Source organism: Amblyomma americanum, chromosome 8 (genome assembly GCF_052857255.1).
Source record: "Amblyomma americanum isolate KBUSLIRL-KWMA chromosome 8, ASM5285725v1, whole genome shotgun sequence".
NCBI classification, from domain to species: domain Eukaryota; kingdom Metazoa; phylum Arthropoda; class Arachnida; order Ixodida; family Ixodidae; genus Amblyomma; species Amblyomma americanum.
Window position 1 is genome coordinate 33511412 of NC_135504.1, and position 20192 is coordinate 33531603.

At 47.2% G+C, this 20192-nt stretch overlaps 1 protein-coding gene across 4 annotated transcripts in view; it reads left to right on the forward strand.

Annotated features, from left to right (window-relative positions):
• The window catches only part of LOC144101282 (receptor-type guanylate cyclase Gyc76C-like), a 329269-nt gene that overhangs the window by 187753 nt on the left and 121324 nt on the right, over nt 1–20192 (forward strand). For all 4 annotated transcript variants that reach the window (XR_013307978.1, XM_077634377.1, XM_077634378.1 and 1 more), the window contains one exon: nt 1697–2062. Coding sequence is in view for 3 of the 4 variants with exons in the window: in XM_077634377.1 (XP_077490503.1) it covers nt 1697–2062 (366 nt within the window). In the remaining variant the exon portion in view is untranslated. The remainder of the gene's footprint in view (nt 1–1696; nt 2063–20192) is intronic.

Genomic DNA, 20192 nt, shown 5'->3' on the forward strand with positions numbered 1-20192 from the left:
AAAATTCTTGGACACCAAAATCCACATTTCTGCTCCCTTTTTCCCTTGAGGCAGTTTGGAGAAGCCAGCAATTTGAAAAACAAGAACCGAGGAAATTCAACGGCTCTTGAAATTTCCCTTTTGGCCAAATTTTGCGCCTAGAATTACCTGCAAAAAGAAAAAACCCCGAACGGAACATCACTGGGAGGCTAAGGTACTTTTTGCCACGCCGCGCTCTAAACAGAAACGTGTAAAAAGGGATTAAGCTGTCGTCTGCACACTCCCTTTTATACAAGAGAGGGTGTTAAAGACACCTTACTCCTTTTTGTAGCGAGAAGCCTCACTACACCAGGTAAAGCAGTCGTCGCGCAGACCGGAGAATGAGCTTGAACGACCTTCAGTCCAACCACGTTAGCCGTGTATGACCATATGTCGTACTGTGATGGTGTCGAACCCTTGACCCCTGACCTTGACCAATGACCTTTAGTTGACCTTTGGCGTTGGGTGACCTTTGGGTTTACCTTTGACCTTAAGAACATCCGATGGGCTGATGTGAAGCCACGCGATGACATCCGACCATGACCATGTGATACCACGTCATAGACAATCAATCAATCAACTCAATCAACTTTATTTAGCATTTTTTGTCCTGAAGAAGAGAAAAAAATGCTAGGGTAGGAGCAAAAAGCCACAAACTCAGTAGCTTGAAGAGGCTCCCACCCCTAATTGACAAGGCCAACAGACTGTCACGTTATTACATATATATATACACACACACACATACACACACACACACACACACACACACACACACACATATATATATATATATATATATATATATATATATATATATATATATATATATATATATATATATATATATATATATATATATATATATATATACATGCAGGACTTAGAACCAGCGAAAAAAAAAGTATGGAATGGAATGTGCAGTAAGACAGGTGCTATATCTGAAATAGTTTTGATGTGAGAAATGAAATGTATACCCACACGTGGCCGTGTGGGTATACATATATATAGAACGGCTGTCGCGAGCGTGTAACGGAGCTAAATAATTGGTTTTTGAGGAAGAGAATGGCACAGCATCTGTCTCATATATCATTGGACACCTGAACAGCGCCGTAAGGGAAGGGATAAAGGAGGGAGTGAAAGAATAAAGGAAGAATAGGTGCCGTAGTGGAGGGCTCCGGAATAATTTGCACCACCTGGAGATCTTTAACGTGCACTGACATCGCACAGCACACGGGCGCCTTAGCGTTTTTCCTCCATAAAAACGCAACCGCCGCGGTCGGGTTCGAGCCCGGGAACTCCGGATCAATAGCCGAGCGCCCTAACCACTGAGCCACCGCGGCGGGTCAGTAGCGGAGCTGCCATGGACGAACCTCGGACGCTTAGCGAGCGTCCTTCCTGGTCGCTGAAATCCAGGGTTAGCCAAATTAAGCCACTGCCAATTTTCTTTTCAGTTCCATATAGTCGTATTCCTGTTTTGAGCGAAATTATTCCGGAGCCCTCCACTACGGCACCTCCTTCTTTCTTCTTTCACTCCCTCCTTTATCCCTTCCCTAACGGCGCGGTTCAGGTGTCCAACGATATATGAGACAGATACTGCGCCATTTCCTTTCCCCAAAAAACCAATTATTATTATTATGCACTAAGCGCTCGACGGTGTCTGTCTCTCCTCTGCGTGCAGCCCGTGCCGGCGGTCACCGCGGGGCCCGCGGAGGTCACCGAGACGTCCTCGACTTCCGAGCCGCCGCGCAAGCCGCTCGTCGTGGCCTACCTGAGCAACGTGGCCGGCACGGACAACGTGCGGCGCCAGGGCCTGATCGTGTCTGGCGCCATGACGTACGCCGTGGACATGGTGAACAAGGAGCGCCGCATCCCGGGCTACGAGATGCGGATGCTGTACCGCGACACCCGCGGCGAGATGCTCCAGGGCACGCGGTCGGTGCTCGAGTGCTGGCGCAACGGTGCCATCGCGTTCTTCGGCCCCGAGGACTCGTGCTACGTCGAGGCGGCCGTCGCCTCGTCCCTCAACCTGCCCATGATCTCATACGTGAGTCCGGGCCCGACGTGGCCGAGCACTTTCCCCCTTTCGCGTACGGGAGATTCTTGCGTCGGTCAAGTTCCCCTTAAAAAAAAAATATCAAGGGGCACTTTGTTGACTTTAAGTAAAGAGTCGATCATACTTGTCTAGAGCGCTTGGGCGGTGTGCTGCGCATCGAATGAAGTGAAATTTTTTCGCAGCTTGTTTGCTAGCGGTAAGGCGCATGGCATCTGTGCCGGTCACTTGTCTATTATGCTGCTCTCCAGTGCAACCACCATCAGAGGAAATCAATAGCTGCTTTAGAATTCCGCTTTATTTCCCCCGGATGGCACCTCTCGAGCACTCTATAGACAAGTGTGGTCGACTCTGTACGGTGAGGGGGAAGCCTTTAGCGCGGCGTCACTGCTTGTGTCACTGGCTGTGTCACTGGCTGTGTCACTGGCTGTGTCACTGGCTGTGTCACTGGTTGCGTCACTGCTTGTGTCACTGCTTCTGTGGCTACGATGTTAAGTACACAACCTTTTGTGAATGTTAGATGCTGGAGACACTGGAGGGCGTTTGGGAGGCACCCGTCTTATTCGGCGCCCTTCCGGAAACACTCTCCAGCATCGTAGACAAGGCGAACTGCATATGCGTTGGTACGAAGTAGCGTAGTCGTTAGCACGCTCGGCTGCGGGACGGAAGGATGGTGGTTCGAATCCCGCCATGCACAAGATTTCTTTTCTTATCGAGTTGCTGAAGAGCGTGACATCGGACGGACAGGGTCGTGGCCGTGAGTATGAGCCATTAAAGGCTTTCGCCTTAAAAATGGTCATATAGACCATCTATAGTCTTCGTATAGACTCCGTTTCCTGCCTATAAATATTTCCTGTTCTCTGTTCATATTCTATAGACTGTCTTGGCCAAGAACCTTTTGCTTGCAGGATATTCTTACATTGGTCAAGTTTCCTTTATAAAAAGGTTCTATAAACAGTCTATAGACTTTCTGTTGACTCCATTAGCTTCTTATAGATATTTCCTGTTCTCTATTCATAGTCTACAGACTGTCTATAGAAAATGTCTACTAAAAATGTATGACCATAAATCTATACATTGTCTATAGACTATATATATGATTTGTATTGCCTGTAGACTTGTCTATGGGATTTGTCTATAGAATGTCTAAAGACTTCGTAGACAAAAGTCTTACAGACAGTTGACAGACTCAAGAAATTTGTAAGGGATCCGGTAACAAGTATCAGAAGCTTCGCTGTCAGAGTTACTGGAGAGCCTTGTCCAGGACACGATCGGTTGCCGGTCGTGAGATAATTCATTTTTTGTTTACTGTTGCTGTAAGACGCCTTCGGGGGAAATTGCGCGAGGGACCGGTGTATTAAAGACTAAAAATATTATGCATGACTTACGATGATGGACAGCGGTGTACACTCAAGGGTTTGACGGATACATAGTGTTGATAACTGTCGCCACTCGGGTCTGAAGCTCGTACCAGTCGTAGAGGCAGTCTGCAAGAAAGCAGATGGCTGGAAGCTACGAAAGCCGTGCATCGCTTTTACTTCGAACCAGGTATCGAACCGGCTTGTGTGGCAATTTACTCGAGTTATCCGAATCTACCCGGAAGGCAGCGCTGATTTACTCCGAGGGAGGACTGTGTCTGAAAGCACTTCGGTACATGCTGTCATGGCATTGAGCATTGCTGGTCACGCGTCTGTTCAGTTGGGTTCAGCGGTCGATGTTTTCTGTTTCGCGCAGCTTGGTGCGCGTTACATTTAACTTTGTCTTGTTGTCATGTATATGGTGCCTCTGTTATGAGACAAATACGCTTAAAGCCCATGTTATCCGAGTCGAGGTCTTGCCGTCGAGTTCGAGGTAGCTTGTCGGCGTAAAGCACGGTATACATGCTTGACGTTCTGACAACCCTTACAAAAATTTCTTTAAACAGTCTATAGACTGTCCATAGACTTAAGCCTATAAAGTCAATATTCAGACCCTAGAGAACAGTCTATAGGCAATACAAATCATCTAGACAGTCTATAGACAATCTATAGATTTATGGATATACACTTTCAGTAGACTTCTGTCTATACACAGTCTATAGACTATGAATAGACAAAAATAAATATCTACAGGCAGGTAATAGAGTCTATAAGAAGTCTATAGACGGTCTATAGACCATTTCTGTAAGGGAGGTTTCATTCAGCTGTGGCAATGAGTGTTGCCTGAGCAGTGTTCTGCGCTAATGACAACCGGTGCTTGCTGTGAAGTGCACTTTTTTTTTTTCACCCGGGTGTTAAGGTCTCTCCTGGCGCATCTCCGTGTTCGTGAAGGCAGGCAGCAGGGCTGGTCGCCTTCCGCGGTGTTAATACTCCTTTTACCTCTCCACTACATCGCGCTATCGCGTTCTGAGATAAGGCCGGCGGGAACGAGTGCCGTTGCAATTATAGCGAGAATGCGCTGCTTTCGGCGCTCTAGTGTTGACATGAACGGCCTGCTTCGGGAAGACGGTTTTAACGTTGCGTGAGGCGCGCCCAACTGCAGGAAATTGTCTCAACTACTGGCCGTGAGTTGGCACGGCGCTAAAATGAAAAATAAAAGGATAAAACTTATAACGAGGGGCTCGAGTACTAGCCCCTTGTTAGCGGTTTTTTTTACCCGCTCTTACAAAAATAGTCTGTAGGCAGTCTGTAGACATCTTATAGACTCTATTGCCTTCCTTTGGATATTTTTGTCTATTCACGGTCTATAGACTGTCTATAGACAGAAGTCTACTAAATGTGTATGCCATAAATCTATAGATTGTCTATAGACTCTCTATAGGATGTGTATTCCCTATAGACTGTTCCCTATGGTTTGTCTATAGACTTTATAGACAGAAGTCTATGGACAGTCTACAGATTGTCTAAACAATTTTAGTAAGGGTGGAATCGTTCGGGTTCTCTCTTTCATAATTGATTTTTTTTTTATCCGGTTATTCCTGCCGACGAGCATAACTCTTCACAGCCGTTATGTTGCGGGACGTGAAATGCTTCGTATTGGTTGCATTTTTTTTTTGTGCGCGTAAAGGGGCCCTCTCAATTTCTGGTTAAAGCACGGGAAACTGAACGGTGGACTTCCCTGCGAGACCTCCGCAGTGCAGCCGTAATTAATTTCTTCGTTTCATTTATTCGAAACCTACAGCGTCCGAAGGTGTAGCGCAAAGCGTGAGCAACAACGAAGAACGTACAGTCGCGGCCATACTTATACGGAACGCGCATCAGTGATCAAACTATTCTCATAACTTACGTAGCGAAAAGTAGGAGGCACCGAAAGCACGCGCTAACAAAAAGACGCTGTTACACTAGCGTATAACGGCAAGAAACGCTAACATTTTCCCTGCGGAATATGTGAGAAAATTTCAAACGCAAAAGCTTGCTTCGTGTTGTTTTGGCCGCGCCTGTTCACTTCATAGGCCGAAGCAGCTACTCTGCAGTTGTACGTCAGATACAATAAACAATAAGCAGTTAGACAGCGATACACATACTCAGTAGCGGCACATGAAGTGGAAGAAAATAGACTCAGTGGGAGGATTGAGGACGCAAGAAGGAGATTAATCGGAAGGTCTTTCCTGTTTGATACTCTGCGCTCGGGACAGTTGTCAACAAAGAACTCCAGACACAAGCTTTACAATAGGTTAAGGACATACGCTGGTTCCGCACGACACGTTCGTTACTTTCCTGCCGCGAGTTGCAATTTTCTTGAAGGCGCCAGTCGTGGTACAAATCGGGTTGCACCCGATTTTGCGTAACGTGTACTTGGCGTGCGAAAATGGGATAAAATCAGGTTTTTGAAGCGAAGAGCTTCACTACGCTAGGTAAAGCAGTCGTCGCGGAGGCCGTCGAATGACCTTGAACGACCTTCGCTCAAACCACGTTAGCAGTGTATGACTATATGTGGTACAGTTATGGTGTCGAACCCTTGGCCCGTAACGTTGACCCATGACCTTTAGTTGACCTTTGACATTGGGTGACCTTTGGGTTCACCTTTGACCTTAAGAACATCCGATGGGGTGATGTTAAGCCACGTGATGGCATCCGATGGGGGGTGTCGTAAGACCATGTGATACCACCTCATAGCCACGTGGTCGTGTGGGTACATATAGAACGGCTGTCGCGAGCGTGTAGCGGAGCTGCCATGGACGAGCCTCAGACGCTTAGCACGCGTCCTTGCTTTTCGCTTAATTCCAGAGTTGGCCAAGTTCCGCTGCCCCAGCTCAGGTGCTTCAGTATCGATGGCAGATGCCGGGGTTAGCAAAAATCTTTTCCTACCTTTTTACTATTATTTTAATAAAAAACCACTACCACCACCAGCCAAGTTAAGCTGCTGCCAATTTTTCTTTTACTCGAAATCAGAGGACCGGGCCAACGCGTCTTATAGCGCAGAATAAAAAAAATATTTAAAGAGAATAGTAACGGATTCCAACAATTTTAACCTTTCCCAAAGCGTGAAAAAGTGACGTTAAATATCCTCAGGTGGTCGAAATTATTCCGGAGCCCTGCACTACGGCACCACTTTCTTCCTTTCTTCTTTCACTCCCTCCTCTATCCCTTCCCTTGCGGCGTGGTTCAGGTGTCCAACGATATATGAGAAAGGTACTGCACCATTTCCTCCCCCAAAAACCAATTATTATTATTATTATTATTATTATTATTATTATTATTATTATTGGTATAGCCCGAAAGCGACCTGATAGCTAACTCCACCAACGGGGCACAGTGCCGGGGCTGACTATCCATAGACGTGGATCACACGACCATAGATGCATTCTCATCGACCGGCATAGCGCGGTGATGCGCTGTTCTCATTGGTCCTGCGCTAATGAAGTGTAATCCGGGAATCGTGTCATCGAACCAATGACGTAGATATCACTAGGCTACCTGCACGGCAACTCCACGGCCGTAGCCATTAAAATACACTAGATGGCCCGCTCTGTGTATTAATTGTAAGTGTAATAAATAGCATATGACTGTTCACGCTGTGTCGTCCCTTCCCTTTGTCCCTCGAGCACGAACCCCTCCGCGGTTAGCGAGCGGGAACGCTGCATTCGCGGAGTGGGAGTGCCGGGGGGGGGGGGGGGGCTGATGATGCCCTTGTGATGATGATGATGCCGAGGCTGATAAGCCTTTGTTGCGCAGTGGTCGTAACTGGACTGATTATGATAATCAAGATGACAAGAGCGATAGCTTATAGAGGGGACATTATATATACTGCGTCGCAGCCGTAGAAAGCTTAAAGGGACACTGAGGAGAACTCTATCATTTTTTTTGTTAGCAAAATCTGATAGTTCGGCATTTCATGACTTTGTTGCCGCTTCACCGGGCGCGAGAGATGCAGTTATTTCAAAGAAATTTCGATACGAAGATGAAAAAGTTTTTCCCGCCGCTCTGATTCAAACTCAGGGAACTCTTATGACGTCGCGGCAACTCTTATGACGTCTCAGAACGGAGTGACGTGAAACGTGACGTAAACGCAGACTCCGTGATTTCTGACGGCTAGCGGTGCGGTGCGCAAACCTTCTTTTGCCAGCCTCAGAGATTTGTGGCTTCCATGAGGTAAGGAAAATTCCTCCAAGGTGGCGCCTCTTGTCCTAGGAAGTCATCACGCTTGTACTTGCGAGATTGGCCTGTGGCGGCGACACCTGTATTTTGGTTCTTGCTATTTTCTACATTACAAGACCTTTGTTTTCAGTAAGAGTGGCGTTTTTGTGATCAGGAGCTGCTATTCTATCGATACAAGCAAACTTCAATTTCTCCTCAGTGTCCCTTTAAGGAAATCAGCTGCTTCCGCCGTGCCTCGGTCGCGAGCGACATCTCGCGGGCAGAGCCTACAATTCAAGCTGCCGAGAAATTCGCCGATAGGCGGGGCCAAGTCGCGTCCGCGCGTGGACTGAGTGGCCAGACGCTCGTCGGCCTCCTCCTCTGCCTTGTGCGACGCGACCGGGCCTCTGCGCTTATCTCGGACGTCTGGGCGACGACGGCGGAATTGAGGGGAGGCTCCGATAAGAAGCGAGGACGCCCGGGCGCAGATAAATATAGCACGCTGCTCGCCGCGAAGAAAGGTCTGGCCAGCGCTCTAAACGGTACCCTCGACGGAGCGCCGCTTCGCTGACCGCAAAAAGATTGAGCGGGTGGCACTTCGCTGTACAGCTCTTCCTTTGCTGCTCTCTCTTTTTCACCACCTGGTTTATTCAGCTAAAAAGCTCGCCGTGGTGGGTAAGAAAGGATAGGATTTTTTTTTGTTGATTGAGACCCATGAATGAATACTTGCAGGCGGCGATTTCATTTTTTCTCATGCTTCGCAGACATATATGTGGGGGGGGGGGGGGGGGGGGAGCAGGGACAACATTCCTGTAGCCTTATGTCGTCTCTGTTGTCCCCAAAATTGCATTCGTTCTAATTGATACGACCACTTCAGCTACGAGCTCTTGCATAAAAGGGGGACGATTTCTATAATCCGCCTACTATAATGGCCTGAGTCGCTTTGGGACGTTAAACCCCCATAGACCAACTTCACGTAGCTGCACTGCGTATGCGCTCCTCTCTTCTTCTAGTTCTGCTTGAAAACAGTCAGCTCCTACTGCGCACGCGCAGTATATGTTAGCGACAGGGGCGACCGACAGATGGCAGCAGTTGACGTTGTCCCGTTGAAAGGCGGTGCGGCGGTAACAGTATACACACGTCTCTCTACATTTACAGCAACAGGTCTATCGGCTCTATCAAAACGCCGCCCCTGACTACTCGACGTTGGACCCTGCAGATTGAATTAAACATAAAAGCAGCAGTGCGGGGGAGCTTGGAGAAGGAAGCACTGGGCAAGAGAGCCCAAGAAAGTGCTCCGCGCTTTCCTATGAGAGCGGTGACTCCGGCCGCTTCCCCCGTTCACTTGTACGCCCATCATTCCTGCCTGAGCTGCGCCAATGGATCGGCGTCGATTGTGTGGCATGACGCGCTCTTGATGGCTCCCAATCGCGCTTCTCCGAGCGGAATCAATTTGGCCTCCGCGCTGCAAGCGAACGGCGACCCACGCTGGCTTGCTTCCTTCCTTTTTTTTTTCTTTTTTCTCTGCCTCGTTCGTGCCCGCGTACGCGGGCCAACCCTGAACGAGCGTCGATTGGGCATCAACGCACCCCTCCCCCCCCCCCCCCCCCCCATCTCACGTTTTCTTCGCGGCTATCGCGGGTACTCTGCTGCGAAAGGCGGCTTCGGAAACGGGCTCTGGCATTTCTTGCGCTGTCTGCGTTAGATCTCGGGCCGCAATTTTGGAAGATTCTTTTCCGAGTCGTTTATTGTTACCTCTTGGCGTCATTCGTCGGTCCTGACTATGTTATCGGAGCTGCAGGGCGAATCGCATGCCTCGCCGCCGCTCACGTGCCAGTGACGTCACGAGAAGTCTCGAGCGGTAGACGAAGGACGTGATAATTAATCGCGGAAAGAATTATTACAAACAAAAAACAACAGTGGCTGCTGGTCTGCCTTCCGTGAGGGGTTATTTCTCGTAAACAAGTGGGTGGGGATGAAACCGCGGGAAGCGGCTCCTTCGGCATCACAGTCGGCCATTTTTCATTTTTCTTTCTTGCTTTTCCGGTTCCTCGTGGTTTCTGTTATTTCGGTTGAAAAATATCTAAACACCTGGCTTTTGGCGCGCGCTGCGGTCTCCCGCGTTTGTGGTCTGGAATGTCTCCACCCGCGCATGCGCGCTCTGCACCGTGGTGCTGTGCACCTGCACTTCTTTCTTGCGTCCCCCTCTTTCCTTGTTTCTATCTACGAATGTGCAGTTCAAGTGTTCACCCGAGTGAGACAACATGCCGCGCTATTTCTTTCCTCATTACGTCGCAGTATCGCCCGCCTTTCGGTGTCACAACACTCCTGCTTTTTACTGTGCGACTATACAATGGCGCGAAGCTGCAGTGACCTTTCAGTGACATTGCGTTAAGCTGCTGCATATTCATAATTCGTTACTAGTTTACATTCTCCTATAAGTGAAAGTAAATTGTTTTAAGTGGTAGCCGCGGAGGGCTAACTGGGCACGATTTTGCTGACTGTTCGTCGATCTTATGGTTACTCTGCGAGGAGTGAGAATGAAGCGTCAAAAATATTCGGTACCCTGGTTGGGCGCCTTCTGTGAGTTTTGGTGCGCTTTATGCAGCGACGCTCCTTAAACTGTATGCAAATTTTCGAACGGGAAACTCCTGCACGGTCGTTTGACGCCTTATAGCTCGTTTTGGGACTGTTTGTTTTGCAAACTGCATAAAGCCTGAAAGTTTGAGTAACGAACTTTTTACTTTGCTAAACGTTCCATTTGTGTTCTGGATAAGTTTGTTAACAATTACCATTCAAGTTTTTTTAACATTCCAACGATGTTTGAAGCGTCGACAGAAATTGTGAACAAGGCGTGACAATTCCTGTGCCCTTGACCAAGGTGTAGGAAGAGAGCAATTAATCGAGTAAACAAAAATAATCGCAACCAGCCACGTATATGAACAGCGAAATACTTTGTTTGATTAATTGATTAATTGTTTTGTAACCATGGTTGAGCCCATATGTATAAAGAAAGCGCGATGCCTGGTTGGATATGGCCCCATCCACTTCCCCTTTGCCGTTCCACAGCGAGGTGTGATGGGTAAACCCAAGAGACCGTAGATATTTTGCAAACTCTTGAGAAGTATAGCACACGTCACAGTGGTAAAAAAAAAATAAAGCTAGCTAGGAAAAAAAAATTCACTGGAGCGCATAATTACAGTAAGTGTTGGTGATGCCACAGCGTTAGGCTGTTGGTGTCTTTACCGGTTGTGACGTCACTTGCCTCGAGCCAGTGGGAATTACCCGTCGTGCTGTTCTGTCTTCACTGCTCTCAGTGTTGCCGGAGAAAGGTTCGTTGCAGCTGCCTCGCTCGCAGATTTGAAATCCGAGGGCGGCAGTGGCAGTTGAGAGTTCGACGCGATGCGGTTTTGTTGCAAAGAGCGACGGTACGGCACGGTGCGGTAAGGTTCGGTACTGTACGATCTGGCATGGCGTGGTCTCGTTCGGTACGGTACGGTACGGAACGGAACAGTACGGTAAGGTAGGGTATAGTACGGTGCGGTGTGGTTCGGTACGGTATGGTACGGAACAGTACGGTAAGGTAGGGTATAGTACGGTGCGGTATGGTTCGGTACGGTATGGTACGGAACAGTACGGTAAGGTAGGGTATAGTACGGTGCGGTATGGTTCGGTACGGTATGGTACGGAACAGTACGGTAAGGTAGGGTATAGTACGGTGCGGTATGGTTCGGTACGGTATGGTACGGAACAGTACGGTAAGGTAGGGTATAGTACGGTGCGGTATGGTTCGGTACGGTATGGTACGGAACAGTACGGTAAGGTAGGGTACGGTACGATCTGGCACGGCGTGGTCTCGTTCGGAATGGTACGGAACGGAACAGTACGGTAAGGTAGGGTATAGTACGGTGCGGTATGGTTCGGTATGGTATGGTACGGAACAGTACGGTAAGGTAGGGTATAGTACGGTGCGGTATGGTACGGTATGGTACGGAACAGTACGGTAAGGTAGGGTACGGTACGACCTGGCATGGCGTGGTCTCGTTCGGAATGGTACGGTACGGAACGGAACAGTACGGTAAGGTAGGGTATAGTACGGTGCGGTGTGGTTCGGTACGGTATGGTACGGAACAGTACGGTAAGGTAGGGTATAGTACGGTTCGGTACGGTATGGTACGGAACAGTACGGTAAGGTAGGGTATAGTACGGTGCGGTATGGTTCGGTACGGTATGGTACGGAACAGTACGGTAAGGTAGGGTATAGTACGGTGCGGTATGGTTCGGTACGGTATGGTACGGAACAGTACGGTAAGGTAGGGTATAGTACGGTGCGGTATGGTTCGGTACGGTATGGTACGGAACAGTACGGTAAGGTAGGGTATAGTACGGTGCGGTATGGTTCGGTACGGTATGGTACGGAACAGTACGGTAAGGTAGGGTATAGTACGGTGCGGTATGGTACGGTATGGTACGGAACAGTACGGTAAGGTAGGGTACGGTACGACCTGGCATGGCGTGGTCTCGTTCGGAATGGTACGGAACGGAACAGTACGGTAAGGTAGGGTATAGTACGGTGCGGTGTGGTTCGGTACGGTATGGTACGGAACAGTACGGTAAGGTAGGGTACGGTACGGTGCGGCATGGTTCGGTACGGTATGGTACGGAACAGTACGGTAAGGTAGGGTATAGTACGGTGCGGTATGGTTCGGTACGGTATGGTACGGAACAGTACGGTAAGGTAGGGTATAGTATGGTGCGGTATGGTTCGGTACGGTATGGTACGAAACAGTACGGTAAGGTAGGGTATAGTACGGTGCGGTATGATTCGGTATGGTACGGAACGGAACAGTACTGTAAGGTACGGTATAGTACAGTGCGGTAAGGTTCGGTACGGTACGATCTGTCATGGTGCGGTCTGGTTCGGTATGGTACGGTAAGGTAGGGTATAGTACGGTGCGGTATGGTTCGGTACGGTACGATCTGGCACGGTTCGGTATGGTACGGAACAGTACGGTAAGGTACGGTATAGTACGGTGCGGTAAGGTTCGGTACGGTACGATTTGTCATGGTGCGGTCTGGTTCGGTATGGTACGGAACGGAACAGTACGGTAAGGTATGGTATAGTACGGTGCGGTATGGTTCGGTACGGTATGATATGGACGGCGTGTTGTGTACTATGCTGTGGAGTGGTGCGGTGTGATTTATGATGCGGTGTCAAAGGTTTAAGGCCCCGAATCTGCACGTGAGCGATGCTAGATGTCGTATGTAGAGGAAATCCGTATGATTTCGACCACTTGCGGTTCTTTAACCTGCTCTGGACACCTCACAGCACAGGGATCATTCCAGGAACGACGGATCCTTGTATCGACAGCCGTGCGATCTTTGGGCGATCGAAGCTCGAAGCTTACTCGACCACCGCGGCCATCCCTCGCCGACGCTGGGCGTCGCGGGGCCTTAGTTGAATTTCGCCTCAAGCTCTTTTTATGGACTGAATGATTGCGTCACACCGTGACCTTCAAATGCCCTTGGAGGTCGAACGAGTCACTCTCCATGGGAGGTCTTTAGCGACGACATTGACTATTGGACGCATGCTGGCAGTAAAAAAGCAACCTTCAGGGAATTTTTACGCCTTACTGGTAAACACTTAGCTCACGCCCGGCCCTGGCAAACTCATATATAGGGCGTAGTGCGGCTTCTAAAAGCCGTCGTAAAATAACTGTGCCCGGGATCAAACTGGCTCCGGCATTGAAGCCGAACTGTGTTGAGAGTGCAGGGCAGCTGGATGGGGTCTCCTCGCTGCTCTGTGAAATCACGGATTCGTCGTAACTCGGTTAGCTTGATCTGTAAAAGCAGCCAAGCAGAAACAAAATGTATCCCCTTTGGCTGCGTTAGGTTTCACGCGTAAGCCGTAGCTGATTCTTTATAAACTCTGTTTATCAACCGCGCGCGAAGACCTTCGCCACGATACGACCACAAGTGCAGTAGCGAGACTGTGCGAGCAATTGCTTCCGCGAGTTGGAGAAATTTGGCTCCTGGAAAGCGTTTGTCTCGAAGATCCCTCCTTCCCGTCCCTACACAGCCGATTCATTTTACGGGCGCCCATAAACGCGCGCGGGGATAATCCAGAGCCTGGTGGCCTTGAATCCGGGCTTGCGCGCGCCGTCGCGAAGCTTACCGCGTTAAAACTTCTTTTCTTTATTTTTTACGGCTTTCTACGCGGCCTTTTTTGCCGACCGAGGAGCGGTGCTTGGACACACGTCAGGGTTGCGGCTGCCAGCGGACGCGAAGGAGACACACGCACGACACGGACGAGTTCTCCGTGTATGCGGTATAGGCTGGGGCGAACACCTTCAAGCCGAGGCTGCGTTAGCCCAGCCTGAGCGGCTTATAAGCGGCTTAATCGCCGCCCCGGCGTGGCTCCTTTGTTGGCTGGGAAAGAGTCCTGGCTCAACTAAGTAAGCTCTCGTCTTGGCTGCGGCACACTATTGGATTTTTCTTCTCGTTTTTTTTCTTACTTTCACGTCGCAAGTGAGATGTGGATAAACACCGCTCCTCTTATCTTGGTTGGCACAGAGTCGCGGGAGTGTTGCCGATGCCTGAATGTGGAATGCTTGGAAATAGGGCTTCTATTTTGACCTTTTCTTTTTTCCCGGTTCTATTTTTTTTAGTTAGTGCCGTTCACTGCGCGAGATGTGTTAGCTTTATTTTAACGCGGGGCTTACATAGAGACACTGTGCGCAGCTTTTCGGTGCGTAGCCTGGCGGCAGTAACAACACCAGTGTCGTCATTCACGAAGCAAGCGGAGAAAAGTGATGGAACGCTCAGGCAACTTAGACGAGCGCTTTCGGCGCGGGTTACCGTCAGCTGGAGATTTTTTTTTTATCTGGGAGCTTTTCTTTGTATCGCTGAAACCGCGGGAACAATGTAAACTGATCGCGATATGTTGTTCAGGTCCGTTAATCTCAAAGAGCCAAGCATTAGCAAGCTATAATACCAAGCGAAAAAGCTGTTAGCAGGAAAACAAAGGGGCCAGTAACTGTCTCGCAGGGGGTAGCAGAAAGTCGGGTGGATGGTTGCGATTAGGGACTTTGGGTAGATAACGTTTTATGGAGGCGAAACGCAAAGGCGCCCGTGTGCTGTGCGATGTCAGTGCACGTTAAAGATCCCCAGGTGGTCGAAATTATTCCGGAGCCCTCCACTACGACACCTCTTTCTTCTTTTCTTCTTTCACTCCCTCCTTTATCCCATTTTCTTACGGCGCGGTTCAGGTGTCCGCCGATATGTGAGACAGATACTGCGCCATTTCCTTTCCCCCAAAACCAATTATTATTATTATTATTATTATTATTATTATTATTATTATTATTATTATTATTATTATTATTATTATTATTATTATTATTATTATTATTATTATTATTAACGTTTCCGCAGCTGGCACACGACATGGCTAGTTGGAGAGATATGTGAGTCGGCCTGTGGTCTGCACTGGACGCAGTTAGGCTAATTATGATGATGATTGCGAGGATGATGAACTGTCTCACTCCATTCATTTTATTTATTTGCACAATGCGGCAGACCTTTCTGTCGGTCCAAGCAGGTAGGACACGAAGATATATATAATCAAAATCAATGCAAGAACAGGCAGTCATCAGTGAAACAAGCGCAACAAATAAAATTGAAAAATGTACCTTTACAATATCTAAAATACATCACGAAGTGCCTTTCCAAAGTCGCAGCCAATGTCGCTCTCACTCAAGGTGGACACTTGAGTAAGGAGGGAGTGAAAGGAGAAAGAAAGAGTTGCTCTAGTGCAGTGCTTCGGAATAATTTGGACCCCCTGAGTGGCATTCCCCTTATAGAAATAGTCTTAGACGTCCAGAGACTCTGTTGCCTTCCTATAGATATTTCTCTAGCAGCGCAGTGCATCGGCCGAATATTGCAAATGTGCTGGCAAAAGCTGTACATTTGCATAGGACCGTTCTTTGTCAACACATTTCTAACAACGGGTCGATGCTCTGTGCTGCTTGGGTTTCCTTTTGTCTATTCATGGTCTATAGACTGTCTATAGAAAGAAGTTTGCTAAAAGTGTATGGCTATAAATTTATACATTGTTTGTAGACTGTCTCAATGATTTGTATTGCCTATAGACTACTTTGTAGGATTTGTCTGTAGAAAGTCTACATACTTTATAGACGAAACTTTATGGACAGTCTATAGACTAAAGCAATTTCTTGTGAGGGGCATGCACTGCACACGGGCGCCTTCGGTACTGCAGCCGAACCCGCAACCTCTGTGCCACTGCGGCAAGTAGAAACCTTTGGGACTGGTGCAGAAATATTGCCTCACTGGAGGGTATGCACGTATGAACGTATTTAGTTCTACCTTATTGAGGCTGGTGTTAGTTTATTCCCTTGCTCTTCCACGTCTGCTGTTGTCACGTGACCTGGATTCATCGTCACAGCGACGCGAATTTGATCAGGCGGAGCTTTAGTCCACAAGTGCCGGCCATGTTCCCGTACACGCGTCCACTACTGATAACTCGACCGCGCGCGAGAAGCCGTTCGGAAAGAATCTTACGTAATCTTGCGAGAAGGGACTTTCTCGGTCCGACGTCTATTTCCTCGGAGCTGCTTGTTAGGAGGTGAGCGATTGGAGCAGAAAATTAACTCCTCTGCCCCCGACGCCGGCTTCGCGTTGCAATTAATTAGCAAGCGGGTAAAGTAAACCAGAATAGTAATAAAAGCAAAATGGAAATATTGTGAGCCGGATTTCGAAGGTCCCCGAAGACGTGTCTCGTATCCCGCACCGTTTGTTCGCTTCCTGGTGATTTGTGGGTGGTCCCGTTGGGCTTTGATTGCAGTATAGAGATGGGGTCTCAATGAAAGTCTATGTCGTCACGGGCTTGAGAATCGCGTTGGTGCAGCGGGGGAGCAAATATGCGGGGGAGTCATTCCCTGTGCACACGTATTAATTTGGAAACGTGGAAGGAACTCGCTGTCATCGTTTTATTGATGACACTATCGGCTAGGAAGCGAGCTGTGGAGAGGGCTTCGCGAATGTTTGTGAAGTTTCCGGAGTCAGGAAGTCGTGCGTTCGCTAAAGCGTTGGCTCCGCAGTCCTGCTCGTTTGAGGAGCGTACCCGACAATTCTGGAAAAAAGCGCTTTTCAGCGGGATCAAAAGAGTTTACGAACGCTATTTTTATATATATTGTAAGATTTCGCTACTATAACAATCAATATATCCGCAGATATCGCGTGAACAGTCTTGCATTTCTTTGCTATTAATGTTTTTCGTATCGTCAAAAACTTTCCTCATTGATTTTCTATGGCAGTATTAAGAGCCCTATGCGGGCAATCGATAAACGTTAAGAAAAAGATTTTGCTACGAAGAGGAAGAATGGACCATTACCATCAATATTTCTATTACGGTAACCTAAAATATTCCAATATTCAAATTTTTTCTACAAGAATGCTGGACATGGAGCGCTTTAAATGCATGGTGGCGGTCGTGGTCATTTCATGATTACCGTGGCGAAGAGGTGGCGGTCTAGCCGCTGGAGAGCCGGCTTACACGGAGTGTTCGACTACAGTTCTATGGTTGCGCTTTCTGGATAGTGTGAAAAACCCATGACGTCATTTCCGGCGGAGCTGCGTTACGTTGTGTCAGAAGCATGCAGGCGCGAGCGGGTGGAACAACTAACGGGAGACTGATGCAAGGAGGGATGAACTTGTGGAGATAGGAAGGGATCGCTAACTGCTCAATTCAGTCGCGCCGTGATGGAATTCATGAAGCAGGGGGAAAAGGATGTAACACAAATGTAAGAGAATCTAGAGACGTACTCAATCCACGGCTCGGACTGTGGATGCTTGGTTCAAACTCGTGTGTGATTGTTTGTTTCCGCGCTGTCGCAACTCGCTTAGATGCTCGCAGTCGCCGCAGGAGCAGTGGTCTTTTGAGGGAAGGAAATGGCGCTGTAACTGTCTCACTTCTCGGTGGACACCTCAACCGCGCCGTGAGGGAGGGAAGACGACGGCCAGCGCCTTATTTGTTTCCAATGCCAGCCGCATTGCTAGCAGTTTCGCAGTGGGACTTCCCTTGGACGTCTCTATTTTCGCTTATTTGTCGCGATGTGGCGCCGTATATGCGTCCGCTGAAGGTGGGACTCTATCCCGCCCCATGCAAAATTTTCCGTCGACAATCTGTAGACTGTCAATAGACTTTCGTCTATAAACTCTGTAGATGTACACTCTCTGTACAAGCCTCATAGATTCGTCTATAAGCAATATAAATCCTATATACAGTGTAGACAATCTATAGATTAATGGTCTCACACCTTTCCCATACAAAATTTTATGTCCACAATCTGTAGAATGTCAATAGACTTTCGTCTATAAACTCTATTAGATGTACACTCTCTGTACAAGCCTCATAGATTCGTCTATAGGCAATATAAATCCTATATACAGTATAGACAATCTATAGATTAATGGTCTCACACCTTTCCCATACAAAATTTTATGTCGACAATCTGTAGAATGTCAATAGACTTTCGTCTATAAACTCTATAGATCTACACTCTCTGTACAAGCCTCATAGACTAACTAGTCTATAGGCATTATAAATCCTATAGACAGTATAGACAATCTATAGATTAATGGTCTCACACCTTTCCTATACAAAATTTTATGTCGACAATCTGTAGAATGTCAATAGACTTTCGTCTATAAACTCTATAGATCTACACTCTCTGTACAAGCCTTATAGACTAACTAGTCTATAGGCATTATAAATCCTATAGACAGTATAGACGATCTATAGATTAATGGTCTCACACCTTTCCTATACAAAATTTTATGTCGACATTCTGTAGAATGTCAATAGACTTTCGTCTATAAACTCTATATATCTACACTCTCTGTACAAGCCTCATAGACTAACTAGTCTATAGGCATTATAAATCCTATAGACAGTATAGACAATCTATAGATTAATGGTCTCACACCTTTCCTATACAAAATTTTATGTCGACAATCTGTAGAATGTCAATAGACTTTCGTCTATAAACTCTATAGATCTACGCTCTCTGTACAAGCCTCATAGACTAACTAGTCTATAGGCATTATAAATCCTATAGACAGTATAGACAATCTATAGATTAATGGTCTCACACCTTTCCCATACAAAATTTTATGTCGACAATCTGTAGAATGTCAATAGACTTTCGTCTATAAACTCTATAGATCTACACTCTCTGTACAAGCCTCATAGACTAACTAGTCTATAGGCATTATAAATCCTATAGACAGTATAGACAATCTATAGATTAATGGTCTCACACCTTTCCTATACAAAATTTTATGTCGACAATCTGTAGAATGTCAATAGACTTTCGTCTATAAACTCTATAGATCTACACTCTCTGTACAAGCCTTATAGACTAACTAGTCTATAGGCATTATAAATCCTATAGACAGTATAGACGATCTATAGATTAATGGTCTCACACCTTTCCTATACAAAATTTTATGTCGACATTCTGTAGAATGTCAATAGACTTTCGTCTATAAACTCTATATATCTACACTCTCTGTACAAGCCTCATAGACTAACTAGTCTATAGGCATTATAAATCCTATAGACAGTATAGACAATCTATAGATTAATGGTCTCACACCTTTCCTATACAAAATTTTATGTCGACAATCTGTAGAATGTCAATAGACTTTCGTCTATAAACTCTATAGATCTACGCTCTCTGTACAAGCCTCATAGACTAACTAGTCTATAGGCATTATAAATCCTATAGACAGTATAGACAATCTATAGATTAATGGTCTCACACCTTTCCTATGCAAAATTTTATGTCGACAATCTGTAGAATGTCAATAGACTTTCGTCTATAAACTCTATAGATCTACACTCCCTGTACAAGCCTCATAGACTAACTAGTCTATAGGCATTATAAATCCTATAGACAGTATAGACAATCTATAGATTAATGGTCTCACACCTTTAATAGACGTCTTTCTATAAAATGGCTATAGACCATGAATAGACAAAAGGGAAGGCAATGGAGCCTATAAGAACTCTATAGACAGTCTGTAGACCATTTTTATAAGGGCGCGCGTCCTTGGGCCCCCATGGTTGGTATCGGAAGGGGAGGGAACTAGCCGCACAAAGCTAGCCCGCGCTAGGCGTCTTCAGGGAACGGAAGGAAGCAGAGGCTCGGTAGGGATTACGTTGGACAGGGCAGGAATGGACGAGCTCTTGGAGGCGGGAAGAGGGAGATGGGAGAATTGACAGATTGGACTCTGCGCAGGCGTTATGCTTTCTTTTGTTGTTGTTAAGGTGAATTGCTACGTTGAACTTCTGCATTTTTTTTCTGAACTCTGTGATGGGAAGTAAAAAAAAGAAAAGGAAAAGAAAAATGGAGCCGCAGCAGCTGCGGCTGATGAGTCTGGGTGGTCTTGCAAGGCACCACCACTTCAGCAGCGAACGTCCCGAACGCCCAGCTGTCTCCAAGCGTTGAAGGAACTGTTCAAGAGCAACTGCGGCGTTTCCTTTT